This window comes from Arvicanthis niloticus, chromosome 6, assembly GCF_011762505.2.
Source record: "Arvicanthis niloticus isolate mArvNil1 chromosome 6, mArvNil1.pat.X, whole genome shotgun sequence".
NCBI classification, from domain to species: domain Eukaryota; kingdom Metazoa; phylum Chordata; class Mammalia; order Rodentia; family Muridae; genus Arvicanthis; species Arvicanthis niloticus.
In genome coordinates this window covers 69,976,683-69,995,957 of record NC_047663.1, presented here as the reverse complement: position 1 = coordinate 69,995,957, position 19,275 = coordinate 69,976,683, and the positions used below count along the sequence as shown (strand labels likewise).

Here is a 19,275-nt window from a genome sequence, read left to right as displayed (position 1 = left end):
CCATTTGTTTGACAGTGAGGCTGAAAACTGATATGGAAACTTCTAGCTCTTTGGAAAGTTAGTTATGTCAAATGATATGTTGCTGGGGTACACGGGTGAAGGATGTCTTCCTAAAGCAAAAACGTGAAAGATTGCTTTCCTGAAGCAGACACAGGTGAAAAGACCTTTGGATATAGCAAATGTATGAAAGGACTTGTGATGGAGTATAAATATGACCCCACAGACACTGGAAGGTGAGCACTGACCATTGGTTTGGTTTGCTCCACCTCATTATTCTTCACTAAAGAAACACATGTATTGGTTTGCCTTGCATGGAGCTGTTGAGCTCAACTTGTGGTAATGCTGCCATTGAGAGAAACTTGCCCAAGAACTGCTTGTGAGATTCCTGTGGCAGCTTGCTGCCTCCAGCTGGTTGGTGAGCAGGGTGTTTTCTTTAGGATTGAACTACAGCAGCCTGGTGTCTGCTTGCTGAAAGGACTGGACTGTAGCTGCTGGTTCATGCCTGGGTCTGCCTGCCTAGAGAACTGGTCTGCACTGCAGCTGCTAAGTCATATTTGGCATTTGCTACAGGACTGAACTGCAGAGAAAGATCAAGCTCACTGCCAAAGAATTATTGCTGAACAGGTCCACTTCCCCCCTATCCTAATAACTTTTCTCTTCCACTGCCTCTCCTGGGTGGTGGGCTAGAGAAGAGAGAGAGAAGAGATTTAACCCTTATTAAAAGTGGGTTGCAAAAAAATTAATGCCTACAGAAAATCATGTTACTTCTCTTGCTGTGGGACATGTGTGCACAGCTTCTAGACTCCACCAGTAGCAGCTTCTCATATGTGGACTCTAATTCCACCAATTATAGGCCTTGCGTATGCAGTCTCTCTTCAGTCAATCATGAGCTTGCTGCTGACTTTCCGGTCTCTGGCAGATGTGCTCTTCTGAGGCTGGAGTAAGAACAGCTGTATCTCTGAGGCAAGGTCACTCTGAACTCATTGAAGTTTATCATGGCCACTGAGATCTGTCTCACAGCCAGCATAAGTTGTCTAGAATAGTCATGACTAAAGCATTATCTCCCCAGAAGTTCTGACTTCAGCAGCCAGTCTCACCTACATAGCAATTTTAAAGCCAGTCTGGGATACATGAGGTCCTGTCTTTAGCTAACTAACTAACTAACTATCTATCTATCTATCTATCTAACTAACTAATTAAATAAATAAATAGTAATTTGCTAGAATAAAAAAATTTCTCTCAAAATATAATTAGAGCAAGCACAACTATACCAATTTGTAACAGTAAGCTACAAGATAGACCTAATACTCAGTCCAATATATTGTCAATAAAAAGACTATTGTCATCTATCTTAATTTAGAAGACTATAGTTCTGTACTGACTTATGTCTTGGCTTTAGAAGTAATGTTAGCTGAAAACTATCATCTCAAATCTGTTCTCTCAAAGTAAATGGCCTGGGTTGGCTATGAGACTATAAGTCTTCAACCCCATCAAAAATCCAGAATGACTGAATTAACTGAAAATAGGGGAAGCACAAAGCATAGCTTCTACAACTTGGCCAATTTATAGAGACCGCTAAATACCTGGACAGTCCCTATACTTCAAAACGTTGGAGCATCTAGTCTTCAGCCTTCTGGCCCAGAATCATCTGAGAGACCAAGTGATGCAGAATTATTAAGGGCTGATTACTCTGTCTTGGCAGTTATAATCAGATGACTACTCCACAAGTGTGCCTTTTTTCTGGACAGTATTTTTTCTGTAGATGAAAAGAGGCAATTCTTGCCTAGTGGCTGTCTCACCACAACTGAAGTAACTCCAAAGATGCTCAATCTCTTCTTAGAATCCAAGACAGGGAAGCTGTCAGGAGCAGACAGGTCTCTACTCAAGTGAACTTTAATAAAGAAATGTTAGTATTGTCAATTCTGTGGACTTCTGACATTTTTGAAAACCAACTATCTATGTAAAGCAATCTGGACTGTTGTCCATTAACTCGTCTCTGCTATTTCTAATTAAAATCTAGAAAACACCCTAACAATAAACTCAGAGCCATGAATTTGCTATAGGCCCTTAACTCACAGGCTAACCATCTTAAATCAGTTAAAAAAAATTAAAGAAGGACTGTGTCTAAGCCCTGTACCCACCAATTTTGAATTAATAGAAGAAAACATACCAATGAAACCCTTGAATTTGAAATAAAAATAAATTTTGTACAGTCTAAGAAATTATAATTTCAGCTTAGAAACAATTATATAGATTTCTACCAATAGGTTATAGCTTTGTAACCTATTCTAATTCTAGCTATTCCTCCCTCTTCCAATAAAACCAATACTTTTCCTTAGAAAGACAGCCTAATATTAACCACCTCAGTCTCCAAGCCCAGGAATTAGGGCACCGACTCTTCATTAGCTTCTTCAAGCTGAATACGGGTGCTGAGATATTAGAAGAGGGGCAGGGGGAAGAGTAAATTGATAAGCCTCTGACGCTGTGTCATCACTGCATCCAGCTGGAATTCCAGGACATCAGAGATTCAAGCAGGTCTGCTCAGCTTGTTTGATGAGTAGATACTCCAAGGCTGTGTATTCTGCAATATACAATTCTCAAAACAAACTTTAGTATTAAGATAATTTTTTGTTTGAATCTCTGGAATCTAGTCTTCTGGTGGCCTGCCTCTGTCATGTCTAATCCATATACTTTTGGGAGGTAGAAATACCTTAATCATTTCTTCTAAAAACACACAGACAAAACCTTTTCCCCAAAACAGTATATCCTTGTGCCAGTAACCAGAAAAACCTTTATCTTGACCTTTTTTCCAGAGAAAAAAAATATAACAACAAGATTGAAAATACACCCATGTTGAATATAAAATCAATTTAAGATAAATGAAGTAACTAAAGTACTGTATGTGCCTATTCTTAGGCTTTTCCTATTTTGCCAAGCAGGAAATGAACCCAGAATTCCTGTGGGGCCCACGTTAGACAGAACCCGAGTCTCCTGTGAGGCAATATAACTTTATGTCATCTGAACACACTGATTTACACTCTCTTTCTGTTCAGCCCTCTGCCTAGAACAGCTTTTTATTTATACCATCTGTCTGTTTAGCTCTGTACTCCAGAGCAGCTTCCACTTATACACTGTACTCTCTACTCTAGAGTCAGTGCCAATTTCCCTACCTTAGTTCCAAACCATGGGTGAAATTTCCCATGTAATTTGGACAAATCTGTTTATAAATCTTTCCTAAAAGCAATAATCTCTATATTGTAACTTTACACTTAAATCAGTAACTGCTCCACAACGGAGGCTTATTTATTTGGCTCTCTTGGCTCAGATCAGCTAATAATGTACACCTGTCTGTCTGTGGCTTTCTGCCTAGAGCCACAGACAAATTTTCCCTACCTATCTTTGTTCCGAACCACAGGCAAGATTCCCTACGTGATTTGGACAAAACTGTTTCTAAATCTATCTTTAAAACAAATAATCTCAATTTTAATTCACAGTTCAAATCTCTCAGACCTAAAAGTAAGCTACTTCCTTCTTTTCCTAACAAAAAGCAAGCTGTATTTTCCCCACAGCAGGTGACCTCAGCCTGAAGGGTTTTTGTTCTAGTGCCAGGAATCATGTGACTTGTCTCAACACTACTTACTCACTTTCTTTCTTTCTTTCTTTCTTTCTTTCTTTCTTTCTTTCTTTCTTTCTTTCTTTCTTTCCTTTTAAAGCCAGGCAGTGGTGGCGCATGCCTTTAATCCCAGCACTTGGGAGGCAGAGGCAGGCGGATTTCTGAGTTTGAGGCCAGCCTGATCTACAAAGTGAGTTCCAGGACAGCCAGAGCTATACAGAGAAACCCTGTCTCAAAAAAAAATCTTTAAAAAAAATTAAAATACAACGTAACTTTCAGATGAAATAGACTTAAATTTCTAGTAAATTCATGCCCTAACTTGGTGCACCATTTGTTAATGGTTAATATTAAAACTGGCAGCACATGATCTAGCTTGTTGTTATGGGCAGCCATGTTCCCAATTAGGCAAGGCCTGAGGCCCCAAGCAACGTGACCTTCCACCACTGCTCAACTCTGACTGCAGCTCATGCCGGCCAAAGCACTGGCCCTTGCACCCACGAGACAGCAGCATGGGAGATGGTTCTGCCAATCTATCACACTGTCTCTGTAATGCTTGGCTGAGCCCAGACCATCCCACCATCTACGTGGTACCCAGTAGAAATGAGACTCTAATGCTTAATTATTATCCAAAGATTTTATATATTTAGAAATGTTCAATTAAAAATTTGCCCACACAATTAGAGTTGTTTCCCAATATCTAACCTTATGATATAAATTGTTACCCAGGACCATCTTGGACACATGTGTGGTTCTCAATGGCTCCTATATCACTCCTCTCTCCTAGCTCCTCCTCTTCCTTCTTCTCTTCCTCTCCTTACTCCTCCCACATTAGCTGCTCCCCAAAATACTGAGCTTATTGTAAAATGTAGCAGGGGAAATATACTGCTACAGTAATTGTTTAATGGACAGCTCTTGTTCAAGACAGAACAAGAGTCTTCAAAACAGAACAAGGCATAAGGGCAGAGTCCGACAGCTGCCAATCAAAGGGTCAAAACAGTTAAGTTTCCAAGAACCTAGCTGTGTTGGCTAGTTTTATATCAACTTAACACAAATTAGAGTCAACTGAAAAGAAGGACCCTCAACTGAGAAAATGTGTCCATATTATCCAGCAGTTTTTCTCTTTGAAGATATTTTTATTTTTTAACAATTTCATACAATGTATTTTGACCCTATACACCCCTGACTCCTACCCTAACCCTTCCAGGATCTACCCACTCCCTCCCAACTTCATATCTTCACTTCACTGTTGTTTGTTTTAATTTGTGCTGCCCGTATACTGCTGAGTGTGGTGCATCTGTATTTTCTTAGTACTGATGGGGGAGAACCCAGTCCATGGTGGATGGTGCCATCCCTGGGTCTTGGGGTCTTGCTTTCTTATGAAAGCAAGTTGAGCAAATAATGAAAGCAAGCCAGTCCTTCCGTGGCCTCTGCATCAGCTTTTGCCTCCAGGATCAAGTCCTATTTGAGTTCCTGTCCTGACTTCCTTCAATGATAAACAGTGCTGTGGAAGTGTAAGCTGAATAAACCCTTTCCTCCCCAAGTTTCTTTGGTCATGGCGTTTCATCACAGTGATAGTAACCCTAACTAAGACACCAACTTAATTAAAGGAAAGCAAATATTAAAGAGTGCCTACAGTAAAGGCCTGCTGAACATTGCTGATGTTCGTAACTTTATATAACAGGACTTCATGCTCAGGCAAAGCTTTTGGGAGAGTTGGACTTTTCTATCTGAGTCAACGGGAAATTGAGAAATAACGGACAACAAAACTTAGAGCTAAAATTAGAATCTATGGAGCAAAGGCCCTGCAAAGCCACTGTGGAATGTAAGAAGTTTTGTTGAATTCTGGACCCAGAGAAACAGCAACTGAAAGAGCCATGTGCAAAGCCCGGGATTTCATTGGCTGTTTCTAGGGTTGAGTCTTTTTGTGTTTCCATGCTAGATTAAAACTCTTTTTTTACAGTAATCGTACTGCCTTGGATCCCGAATAACTAGCACTACTGGTGTTTGAGCTTCAAAGGTTGGATGTGAACAATTTATCTGATTGTGCAAAGATAAACATTGAGAGCGTAGTTAAGAACTATGTAGGTTTAGTAGTGTTGGCTGTAGGTTCTCCTCCAAGAATCATGGTTTCACTAGCTGTGGGTAGTTGTTAGGTTTCATGTACCAGGCATGAGTTTCCTCTTCTTTTTGAGCAGATCCTGAGTCCAATTTTAAAAGCTGCTGGTTACTGACAAGGTAAGCACGCCACTACCACATCCTTAGGGCTATGGTGTTATTAAGGTCACTCCTCCTTACAACAAAAATCAGCACAGAAAACCACAACCAATGAAAATGCACAGCAGTGGAGCCCAGCTGAAACGGATACACCTACAAAACAACTCCTGTGCCCAAGGCTCAGGAAACACTGGGTAAGAGGGTACAGAATGTTTAAGAGCCATAGTATTGGGAGTTTTCTGTGAGACTGTGTCTCCTGGGAAAGTCAGAAGCTACACCCATAAGGTTTCACACACAGGATTGCCCAAGCAGTAAGATGAATAAGGTTAATAGCAACAGACTTATCAAAGTGGACTGGGGAAAGCCCATGAGGCCTTAGTCCTATACAAAGAGCTACAGGCAACTAAGGGATGTTGAGAGCAGGAGAAATCATCTTGCTCTGGGAAGAGCACTCCCCTTGGTTATCCGATACCAAATGGTCAACCCTGAAAGCTTGTGTGTGTGTGTGTGTGTGTGTGTGTGTGTGTGTGTGTGTGTGTGTGTGTGTGTGTTTTATATCTATCTATCTATCTATCTATCTATCTATCTATGATATATATATACATATATACATACATATATATACATATATAGAGAGAGCTGCTGTTTGTGTATTTGTGTTTATACATAAATGTATATGCATGTAACAAAAATTAATGAAAAAAAGAGGCCATGAATTGAAAGAGAGCAAGAAGTTTTATATGGGAGAGTTTGGAGGGAAGAAAGGAAGGGGAAAATGATGTAATTATATTATAATTTATTATTATAATTTCAAAAGATGAAAGAAATATTTTTAAGTTGAATAGGAGGAAGATAGAGGATTAGGATGAAGGAAATCCAATGAAGTTATTAAAGGATCCAGAGACAAAGGGGAAGCCATTCTCTATCCACATGTGCCCCTACAAATTATCTTAGAAACTCATTGTTGACTAGAAAGCTGTATTGGTGTGCCCATTGCATGCTGATTAATTCTACACAAACATCTTGGTTTTCATTCTTCTTCATGTGAGCACCCACTTCCATGTATCTCTCTATCTTCCTGAATCATTTCTCTCCAGCTCCCTGTACAGGAAGACACAGGAGGAAGGGAGAGATTCCTCCAGAGGTGTAGGCAGATTCATGTTGTTCCTAGTTGTCAGTCTGTGAGGAACTCATAAGTAATAAGAACAAGGCCCCATGTGAGGTCCCTGGTGCCCTCCTCCCTCAGAGACAGATCCTGTACCAAAGTTGCATCTTGCTCCCCAGTGGCAGCCTCATTGTCTGGTGACTTACCTCCTAGGACCTGAGTTAATAGAGACCAGGCCTGGCCCAGAGTCTTCCTTCTCTCAGCCTAGACTCCTGGGAGACCCTACATATACCTTTCCACATGCAATTTCTATTTACTACTAATTAGCCTTCGGGGAGTCAACTCTTGGTGTGCCAATTAAACAACTTTTAAAAAAGTTTGGTATCAGCTCAGTGAATGTTGAAACAAACAGTCATCTCTCAACCCTGCACAGTTCCCCAGACACTGCTCTCCCAGAGGGACCTGTGACCGTGCCACATCAGGGTCATTGGAGTCTCATGGAGTCACCTCCCTTACACATGTACACCAAGGCTGTAAGCCTACCAGGCCTATGTCTGTTACAAGTAGAAGAAGCCTACCTGCCATGGGCTGGCTATTACAGCCTTCTAGAAATTACTGTTCTGTGGTAGTTCTACTCCTGGTGTTTCAAAGTAAAAACGAAGCTTTCTTCTTTCATTCAAAGTCAATGGATGTTCAGTAGATGACCTTGTTCTAGGCATTGCCACATGGGCCTTGGAAGTTGGCTTTGTCTACTTCCTGAGCCCTGAGTCCTAATGAACCTGGCTCTCTAGACTGAGCATGTATGTATGTATGTATGTATGTATGTATGTATGTATGCATGTATGTATGTTCAAACACCTGCCCAGTGTCTGCCCTGAGTTTCCTGTGTGTGTGCATGTGTGCGTGTGGTGTGTGTGTGTGTGTGTGTGTGTGTGTGTGTGTCCCACAGGTAGTGGGGGGAAAGTGGCTGATAAAATTCTAGGACACCTTGTTCTATAGAAAGGCAGTAATTTCCAAGTAGTGGGAAGGAAAGGGAGAAGGGGACAGGGAGAAGAGGTGAAAGAAAAAGACCAGAGAAAAGAGGAATAAAGCATGTGAAAAAGACACAGCAGTGAAAAACAAAGGTGCTCCCATGACTAACAGACAACAGATAGAGTGAGGTCCAAAAACTGAAATTTTAGCATTTCCCCTAAACCTGAAACTTTTTGAATGTCAACATGATACATGACCTCATGTCACCTGAAACAGGCACACTAAAAACACTCTATAAAATTACCTCAGGCTGCATATACATATACAGAGGATCCATGGAACAAACACGGAGCTTCATGTTTAGACTGGGATCCCAGTCCCATGGCATTTCATTATGTACATACTAATATTTCAAGATTTGGAGAATTTGAAACACCAAACACTTCTGACCCCAAGCACTTTGGGAGAGAGATGCCTGGTGTCATTGTGAATCAAAATAGGAAATAAGCATGAGTAAGTGCATCCTGGTGAAAGCAAGCAATGGAATCAACAAGTGAACAGCAGAGAGGAAACAGGGTCTTCCAGCAGATGTTCTGGTAGCATTGGTGCCACACCCCTGTCATGTCTAGCTGAGTGTGAAGCTCAGTCCTCTCCTCTCCCTTGAAAGGCAACTGGATGGAGTGACTTGCAGCCAAAGAACAGATTACTGAAGGGGAAATGATAAAACACTCTCCATGCCAAGCAATAAAGTTTGACATCACCAGTGGTAACTCATGCTGATATCATATATCCCTGCTGCGATTGACGGTGTGAGGAAATAAAATCCCACAGAGGTGACTCTCTCCCAAAGTCATAATGATACTATAATTCTGAAGATAGCAAACCCTACATAGAGTAATATTGAACAAAATTGTCTGCCCAAGATTTCTCAAAACAAATAAGAATGTGAAAGACACAGAAAGACAGAAATTATTACAGACAGAAGGAAAAGCCAAAAGACTTGGGGCTTAATTGTTCCTTGTTTTGAAATAGGACTTTTTTTCACTGTAAAATGTGTTTTCTTTAAATATAAATGAGCAAAAATTAAATACCAACACAGATTTATGTCAGGAGCCATAATGGGACAAGCTAATAATTAGCAGGTCACCATCCTGAAATGGCTTGCCTTGGATTATTATATAATCTGTGACAAATGAGCCCTTATTCAGCAAGGCAGTAGGGGACTAATTTTAGGAAAAATTCCTTCTATTAATATGTTTTTTCTATTATTATCATTATTATTATTATTAAACATATTTAACAATCACTAAGCTACAGCACACCCCTTTGGAGCAGATCTCTGCAAATCCACAAAAATGTACTGTCTTGTGGTGACGCTATATACACAAATAGATGACTTCTTAAATCTTAATGATGATCCTATAAGAATTCCTAAAATTATATCAATGATTATTAAGCTCTTTTATAGTGGGACTGCTATTAGGTCCCTTTCTGATAGTCAAAACTACAATGAGAACTCTGCCAGCCTCCCAAGTGTCATCAGTTAATTGCCCTTAGATAGTAACCAGACTTTCTCCTGCTCAGAGCACATTCTAAGAGGTTGTAAAACAATTAACTAAAGGTCACTAAAAGGGAACTCACGATTTTATAGGTGCTAGGGCAGAAGATAAAATACTGCCTGGGCTTATCTATACAAAACTTCACTAATTTCTTAGTTATAGATTTAAACCTTCAGTGAATCTGTGGAGCTAGACAGGTGATGGATGTTTAGCCAGATAATTACTCCTGATGAATATGCATGTAAACATTCTGTGTTATAAACTTCTATTTCAATTTAAGACTTGGTTTTTGGTGTGAACTTGTGATGAACTTTGTAACATGTGACCATGTACTCTGGAAGATGCATAAGAACTGAAGACTAAGACAACCAAGTAGTAGTCATAGCAGTAGTTTTAGAGATTCGTTAGGAGCTGTTCGTCCCTCCTTTCCTTTTTCCCTGCCTAAAATTCTTTTCTTTAGAACTTCTCCATTATTAGAATTTTTTCTTTTCCCCACTCAGGACCTTTCCACTTTTCCCCTTAGACAGCTTTCATAGGAAACTTTTTACACTTAGTAATAAACTCTATAATAATATATAATAACTTCTCTAAGTGTTTTTTCTTCCTGGGACCTCATGCTAGCAGGCATAAGTCAGGGCCTAGCAGTTCCTGCTGAGAGAGTACAAAGGCTATTTGCCTAATCCTCTGCTGTTTTGGGCTGAGGTGCTAAGTGCCAGAAACTGCAGTTTCTGGCCAGAGGATACCAGTGGGCAGGTCAGCTACAGTAGCATAGTAAGTAAACTTTTCTAGCATAGGTAAGTAAACTTTATTATACAGCAACTCTAAATATCTTGTAAGACCAAAGTCTTATCCCGAATCTCATAAGACCTAAGTCTTACACCCCCACCGATGCTCTTCCCCTTTGGCTGCCTCAAGAAGAACCAAAAAGAGGAGAAGAAAGAAGACTTCACCATGCCAGGGCAGGCCCCTGGCAGATTTACACATAGCTATAGGAATAAACTAATACACAAAATGTACACTTATCTCTATTTAGATATAAACACACACTATAAGGTTTTTATAATCAAACCCATGAGCAGTCTAAAAGTTCTGCAGATTAGAATAGAAATTTCAGAAACACACAAGGATGAAAAACGTTGGAGCAGTTATTTCCAGGGTCTTTTGCTAAAAATAACCACAAAGATGAAAAGCCACCACAGAAAAACTGAAAAGGAGAAAAGTGCCTCCTTCTAAAAAGAAAGTAATCCTCAGTAAACACCAGCCATGGTTTCTCATCAGATACCATGGAGACCAGATGAAGTAGACAGCATATTTGTAGGCTGACAGACCTGATGATAGATGTCTGTACTCCCTGTACTAGCAGGTCAGGACAGGCATTTCATTAGATTTAGTTCGGCCTAGGCTACATAAGAAGTTCCAGGTCACTCCCAGCTACTTAACAAGACACAATCCTTAAAATACAAAAGTAAAGAAATAAGAGAACAAATAAGCTAAAGAAAACCCCCAAAACCTTAGAATTATTTATTGGAAACAACTATCCTTCTAGAATGAAGAAAAATTAAGATTTTTCTGCAGTAGCAGATGCTGAGGAGTGCATTTTCAGTAAATTTGTACAATATATAGTAAAAGGAAACCTTTAGGATAAATTGAAAGTGTGCTTAGACATTGATGATGGTAAGCACACAGGCTGATGATTATTATACTTGGGTCAACAATTTTCCCTTTCTATGTGATTCAAAAGGCCAATGCATAAAATAATAATTATAAATTGATATTAGTTGTCATATAATATATAAAAATGTAATATGTGACCTCAATAAAAGGGGAGAGACCGAGACATAGGTGAACTCAAACTCATTTGAACCCAAGATATTGAATCTTGAGTTGGTTTTACTCAGATAAGGTTGTTAGAGGATTGAGATTAAAGTTAAGATTAAGATGTGCAGCTTTCACAGAAATAGTCAAGAAACCAACTTAAAATACACAGAAAAGGGGAAGAGAGAATCAAAGTAGAATGATACAAAAAAGAACCAACTGAATAACAAAAATTGACAATAAGAAAAACTGAGAAACAAAGAATAAGGCACGGGGAAAAAAAAACAACTTAATGGCAGAGGTAAACCCTTCTTGGACCATAAACCTATTAAATATAAATGAATTAAATTATTTTTGATAGGCAGAGATGCACTGAAGTTCTCACATGCATCAGCAATCAAACACAGAGTGGGTGTGGGAGTTGGAGATAGCATGTAGTAAGGAAAGTGTTAGGATAAAGGGTTTGGGGTGGGGAGGTGGAAGGGGATGTGGGGAGGGTGAGAGGATCTGGGGTGTGAAAATGCCCCAAACTCAGTATTTACATGTATAAAGTTGTCAAAGGAAAAAAAAATCAAGGATGGCATAAGAACTAAAAACTAGAATCCACATGTAAAATGTATCTGCTACATGAACAGCTCTTAAATTTAGGAGAGGCAGTATTTCTTTTGTAGCCATATCTGGGCTACCATAAATGGCCTTGCTATAACAACTTAAAACAATTGCTTTATATATTTGGATTAGAGGGCAGGGAAAACATGGCTTAGCAAGTAAAGATGCTTGCTGCCAAACTGTTAACCTGGACTCACCAGATCCCCAGAACCTACATAGTGGAAGGAGAGAACCAGCTCCTGTAAGCTGTCCTCTGACCTGCATAAGTGCACTCCCATACCTACAGATACAGGGGAAGGAAGGAAGGATTAAACAATGCTGGAGGAGCAGAGCACCTTGCCTAGCATGTGTGAAGCCCTGGCTTCAATCCTCAGCACAGCAATAAAATAATAAAATAAAAAATAGTGAAATGAGCATGCTCACATTAATGGATGATAAATCAGCAAAATTATCCATTGTAATGGAGACGTTTACTTGGGCTTGAAAAGTGGCTATGTCTTGAGAAATACTTTAGTATCCCAGTAGAAGTATAAATAAAGTAAAACTTGGTGCTGGAGAGGAGGGTGATGGGTTAAGAGCACTTGTTGCTCTTCTAGAAGATCCAGGATGAACCCCAGCACCAACACGGTGCTTACCAATGTCTCCAACTCCAGTAACACTCCTGGCTCCTCCATCACTGCACACATGGTACGTAGTCATGCAAAGGCAAACACTCATATGCATAAAATAAAAATTAAAACCAGCAAAAATTGTATCTCTGGGGGTTTTCAGTTTCTGTTTTGTGTGTACTACATTTCCCATCTCAGAGTTGACAACTGGCTTTGGTGTATAAGCTACTTCATCATCATGACAGTGTATTCTTTTCTCTGCCCCTCTTCTCACTGGCTTGTCAAAGAACAAACAGCAAAGGAAAGAGAGGCAAGGCGGCCATGTCTATCTCAGTGTTTCATAAGAAATGACTTCAGGACAATATTTTCAGTGTTCAAGCAGAACGTAAACAGTCAGCACTTAGTACTGGTCCCTAGTGGGGACTTCCAAGGAATGGTGCCCCAGTGTGTTAGTCATTGTCATGGCAACCCTGATCTCCAGGAATGGTGAGTCTATTTATTTACTCACCAAAGCTTGAACATAGAGAGCCATGCATCTCTTCTAAGATGTTCTTCAGTGGTGAACGTCCCACAAATGAATTGTCCCAAATCTAGTGTCAAGCATGGAATCCACAGAGATGAGAATTGTGTGAAAGCCACGGACAACACAGGCAGCTTCAGTGAGTCAAGCTGGGCAGGTAAGTGGGACTACCTTCTCAGCAGCAGACAGGGTCACCGAGACACAACTCAGGAATGTATGTGGTAAACCAGGTCAGGAATCAGAGGGAAAGCTCCTTGGTCAGCACTCAGACCTTTCTCTGTTAAGATGTGCTGCCCACCAAGAACAGGGCAGTCTCTCCTCAAGACAAAAGTTCCTGACAGGAAAAGGAAGGGTGCAAGTTAGGTTTAGCAGGACAAGAAACAGAGACAACAGTTTACTGAGAAGCATAGCAAAATGTACACAAACAAGAGGTGGAAGGGAGAAGGAGGAAGAGAAGAGAGGGAAGAAGTGTGAGGGAGAAATCAAGAGAGTGAGAGTGACAGGGAGAGAGAAGGGGGAAGGAGAGAAAAATGGAGTGGTAGTGAGATTGAGGGAGAGTGAGAGAGCAAGAAAGAGACACAGAGAGGCAGAGACACTAAAAGATAATCTCTGGGCAAGACATTCCAAATCATTGCCTTGGTGTTTCTTTTTTATGTCCATCCATTGTGATCTGTGATCACACAAGGAATGTGCTTCTGACTAAAGCTACGTGGATGCCATTCTTAGTCCCACAGAGGGACACTGGTTGATTCTAGTATAGGGAGTAACATCCTGCATTTGGAGTTTCAGGGTCACCAGCACCTAGTGATGCAGACATATCAGGCATCTCAAACACAATTGCACATCCTGTGACTCCTAGAAGATTAATGTAAGGCAACTAAATGTACTGGTAAAAGGTGGTGTTGAATCTCTCTCTCTCTCTCTCTCTCTCTCTCTCTCTCTCTCTCTCTCTCTCTCTCTCATATGTTTGTATGTGTACTCTCTCACTCTTGTGCTCTCTCAGAGACCTTCAAGGGAGCTGAGTAAGATTTATAAAGGCATGTGGTGACTCTCCAGTCACAGCAGGATGAACCATGATGAACCATAGTAGGTTCCCTGCTGAATCAGGATATGACATTTTAAACCATGAAATGTATAATTCCAACACAATTGAACAGATCCCTCTTGTCATCCTACTCTCTCTCCCAGAAAATCCATCTACCATGAAGACCAGCATAGTATAAGTAGCAGCCAGCACACCCACTTTCTGCTTTATGACCTATCCCACAACCTCCCCTGACCCCTCACCTCTCAACTTCCATATCCCCTTTCCTTTACCTGTGAATCACTGGCACCATCTTCTAGCTATCTACCATGGTTCAAGATGTTAGTACAGGTAAGACAAGCTCACATCTCTTCACTGTATTCTAGTTTTCACCAATGTCACTCACAGTGGCTAGCATCTCACTGTCCCCATAATATGTACATCTTCAGCCAACCCCTATAGAGGATCTCTGTATGTTTTCCCCTGCTGTTGCTTCTTTTTCTCCTTCCAAGTCCTTTGATTTATGAGGGAAAACACTTCTCCTTTCATGCTAAAACAAGAATTCTTTAATGGATGCTGTAGACAGATTTTACCTGAACCCTTGTCTCTGGACATTTCTCCTTCTGGGAGTATCTTTTAAATGCACTGCATGGATTTTCTCTTTGTCAATTTTTTCTTCCAGAAAAAAAAAATAGACCAAGGGCTGGAGAGATAGCTCAGTGGCTAAGAATCTGCACTGCTCTTGTAGAGGACCGGAGTTCAGTTCCCAGCATCCATGTTAGGTGGCTCAAGACAACCTGTAGCTCCAGCTCCAGGGGATCCAATATCCTCTTTTGGCTCCATAAGCAATACACTCAGCTTCAAATACACACAAAAAGACATATACAATAAATAAATAAAATAAATCCTTAAAAGCAATTTATTCAGTTGTATCTGCTCATCTTGGAATGCACAAAGTTGGAAGAGCTTGTGTGGAGCTAGAAGACATGGACCAACAGCTGTGAGCTACGGTGGCAATGGCTGTGTGGCAGATAAAGTGCTGGGGGTTTAAAAACCACTAGAAAGGCCTATCAAAGCCCAGGGACATTCCAAATTCTAAGAAAACAACATAGCTGCAAATACAACTGCACATTTGTAGAACTACATTTAATAAACTGTTTGGCATGCAGTTAAATTGTTAACCAGTGGCAGCTGTGTGAAACTGCAGAGTGATGGCCAGATGGGTAACCTGCAGTCCCCAATGCTGAGTACCCTAAGACTGGGGGGATAGCAGATTGCTTGAGTCCATGATATCAAGACCAGTCTGGGTGCCATAGTAATACCATGTGTCCTGGCTGGTTTTGTGTGTCAACTTGACACAAGCTAGAATCATCAGAGAGGAAGGATCTTCAGTTAGGGAAATGCCTCCATATGGCATTTCAACTATGGGGCCATCCTGAGCATTTTCTCAATTAGTGATCAATGGCAGAGGGCCTTCTGCCCTGTGCGTGGTGCCATCCCAGATCTGGTGGTCCTGGGTTCTATAACAAAGCAGGCTAAGAAAGCCATTGATAGCAAGCCAATAAGTAGCACCCCTCCATGGCATCTACATCAGCTCATGCCTCCAGATACTAGCCTTGTTTGAGTTCCTGTCCTGACTTCTGTCAATGCTGGACTATAGTCTGGAAGTATAAGCTGAATAAATTGTTTTCTCCTCAACTTGCTTTTTGGTCATAGTGTCTCATTGCAGCAATACTAACCCTAACTAAGACATCCTGTCTCAAAAACATATAGCTTGCACACACACACACACACGCACACACACACACACACACACACACACACGGTGTTTATATGGTAAAAGAAAAACCACCAGATTATGTTGAATTCTCCTTTCTAATACATTATTGATTAATTGCATAACAGTTATAATAGATTTCTTTATCTGTAAGGTGAATTATATTACCTCAGTCATTAGACTAAGTTTAATATTGTGGAAAAAAAACAAATGAGTTTGGAACAAGCCAGTGGGACTAATTTACAAAACTACAGCCACTTATAAATGAAACGTGTTGAAACTAACGAGGGTTTTGTTTAAGATTACAAAAGAGACAATTTGGTTTTAGTTCATTCTCAACCTATCACTAAACTGTTTTAAATCTTATGTTTTTGCTTAAATGTTAGCAAATGTTCTGACTGCATGACAAAACTGTTCTCCACAGACATGGATGGGGTCAATCAGACAATGGTCACAGAATTTATCCTCCTGGGACTCACGGGACAGTCAGAGAAAGACGAGGTTGTATTTGGGATGTTCTTATGGATGTACTTGGTCACTATTTCTGGGAACCTTCTCATCATCCTGGCCATCAGCTGTGACCCTCGTCTCCACACACCCATGTACTTCTTCTTGGCCAGCCTCTCCAGTGTTGACATTAGTGCTCCATCTGTCATTGTTCCCAAGGCACTGGTGAATCATATGTTGGGAAGCAAGTCCATTTCTTACACAGGGTGTATGACCCAGATCTATTTCTTCATCACATTCAGCAACATGGATGGCTTCCTCCTGAGTGTGATGGCCTATGACCGCTATGTGGCCATCTGTCACCCTCTCCACTACACCATGATGATGAGGCCCAGACTCTGTGTCCTCCTGGTGGCCATATCATGGGTCATCACAAACCTGCATGCTCTCTTGCACACTCTCCTCATGGTTCGACTCACCTTCTGTTCCCACAATGCAGTGCGCCACTTCTTCTGTGACCCCTACCCTATCCTGAAGCTCTCTTGTTCTGACACCTTCATCAATGACCTGATGGTCTTCACTGTGGGTGGAGTGATATTCCTGACACCATTTTCATGCATTGTTGTTTCCTATGTTTACATCTTCTCTAAGGTCCTGAAAATACCCTCTGCTCGAGGGATAAGGAAAGCCTTGTCCACGTGTGGGTCTCACCTCACTGTGGTCTCTCTTTTCTATGGGGCAATCCTGGGCATCTATATGCACCCTTCATCTACGTACACAGTACAGGACACAGTGGCCACTGTCATCTTCACAGTGGTGACACCCATGGTCAATCCCTTCATCTATAGCCTGAGGAATCATGACATTAAAGGAGCTCTGAGGAAGATAATTCTCCGATCTTAGTATTCAAAGATTTTAGAAATGAGAGGACGCCTTCGCATCTTTGTAGAGAAACCAATGTATATATGTCTACCATTCACTGTGACCCTTCCTGGAACTAGAGCTACGTGATCATGGTCACCCTTTTAAATCTGAAATTGACAAGAGATTATTATCCCCAAGGCAACAATTCGTTATGTCTTTAAAGGGCTGGTTTTTTTAATGTATTCACTTTATAGTCAAGAAAATTTGAAGTTTGGACATATTTGAAATTATTTATCTAATAATTTAGAAGGGGAAAAGGTCTAACAGTTATCCAAGGCAAGGCTCCCACAGTGAACTAAGAACTTCAGAGGACTTACAGGGTCTTAACAACTACAGGCTATTAATTATAGAGTGATCATCTCTATTGTCAGGGTTTCTTCATTGCTGTAGGGAGAAGAGGGAATCCTTAGTAAATGTGTTTTGTTGGCACAGGTACAGCCATGTAGAAGACTCCAATGGGATTGGCAGGTAAGACTCAATAGGGATGGCAAAGCTTTCCTTGGGAATCGGACTGTGAGTGAGTGACCAGTCTGTGCAAATATTAGCAACCCTAGCTTTCTCCTCTAGCATGTTAACAGCCTGAGTATGCTCATCTCCTATGGAGATTAGCTAAGCACTGCCACTATGTAGTGAGTAACAAACACACTGAGCTTCTGAGGTGTGGTGGTAGTAGGTGCCCTCCATCAGAGTGAGCACACCTCCACCTGATCCCAGCTTTCCTTTACATGTGTCTGCTCTTTCTTCATTGCTTCATCACCCAGTGTCAGGGATTCAGGATCCAAGCTGCAACAGGTCATGGTACCCTGCTGTCCAGGTGCCTCTTCCTGTGTCTTATCACCTGTCACAGCTCAGGGTATGGTTTTTTATGACCTCTCTCGGATACACACACACACAACCTGACCTTTTTGGTGTTTCCTACTGACCATAGGTATTAGTCAGGAATGAGCAGTAGCAGCTTCACACAGAATCTTTGTCTCAGATGCAATCCTCATTGTCCCTTAGGCAATCCTCAATGTCCCTTGTCTCTTAAGGCTGAGGTGTCTCATATTACTGTAGCATCTTAGGGACATAGGAACATATGTAAAGAGGAGAATAAGGGGCTGGCAAGATGGCTTGCTGTATAATCTGATCACTTGAGTGGATTCCTGGATCACATGATGGGCAGAGAGAACTGATGCTCAAAAGATGCCCCCTGCCTTCCACACATGTTATGTGCCACACATGGGTCCACTCTACAATATTAAAATAAAGAGGGGGACGAGGACAGTCAGTGGGTTCATCAAAGACTCATGAGTCAAAAGGGAAGAAAATCACTCCACCACCCCCCCTTAAGTAAGTCATGATCTGCCATATAGAACATTATGCTTGGAAGGAGTAAAAGAGTGCATATAATTGAAATATATTATGTACATTTGTGAAAATGTCACATTGAAACTTATCATTCTTTATAGGTAATATTCACTAATTTAAAAAACAATAAAAGCTTTAAAAAAGAAGTGGGTACACACAAGGCCTCCACAAAGGAAAAAAGGCAATTTTTTTCCAGGGCTTGAGTTAGTAGACTTCATGTCTGGTCCAAGAGCCCCCTTTCCCTCAGCCTAAATGCTGAGAGCACTATATGGACAATCTATGCCTAACACTAATAAGTCTTTGGGGTGTAACTGTTTGTAAGCCAATGACAACAGGAGAAACGTTTGACCTCAGTGGTTGTTGAAACAGATGGCCGTCTCTCCCTCTGTACAGTTCTTCAGACATCCCTGTATCTGGACAAAGCAGAGACCAGGGATTAGCCTGGGTCAGGACATTTAGAGCTCCATGAATCACCTGCCTCAGTCTCTCCAAGTGTGCATTCCACAGCTAGACCCAGGGAGCTCTTCTTGGTACAAGCTGGGGATGCAAACTCCCAGAGACTATGGTTGTTCTTCTGTAATACTGCTGGTGCTTCCAGGACTTCTGCTGTCAACAGTTGACTCAGGTTTGGGCACAGCCTTTTGGGCTCATGGGTTTCATCTATTTGGTGGATTCTGAGCCTCTTACCTGGTTGATTAGGCTCTCTGTGAGTCTCGGAGCCCTGCTGGGACCATTTTC

General features: G+C 41.1%; 1 protein-coding gene across 1 annotated transcript; it reads left to right on the top strand.

The window, feature by feature from the left end:
• Positions 1-13,032: 13,032 nt before the first annotated feature.
• LOC117711320 (olfactory receptor 1f45-like) lies at positions 13,033-18,749 on the top strand. Its single transcript, XM_034506906.2, has 2 exons — positions 13,033-13,172; positions 16,241-18,749. The coding sequence occupies exons 1-2, from the start codon at positions 13,070-13,072 to the stop codon at positions 17,164-17,166; spliced, it is 1,029 nt and encodes a 342-aa protein (XP_034362797.2). The 5' UTR covers positions 13,033-13,069; the 3' UTR covers positions 17,167-18,749.
• The last annotated feature ends 526 nt before the right edge of the window (positions 18,750-19,275 follow it).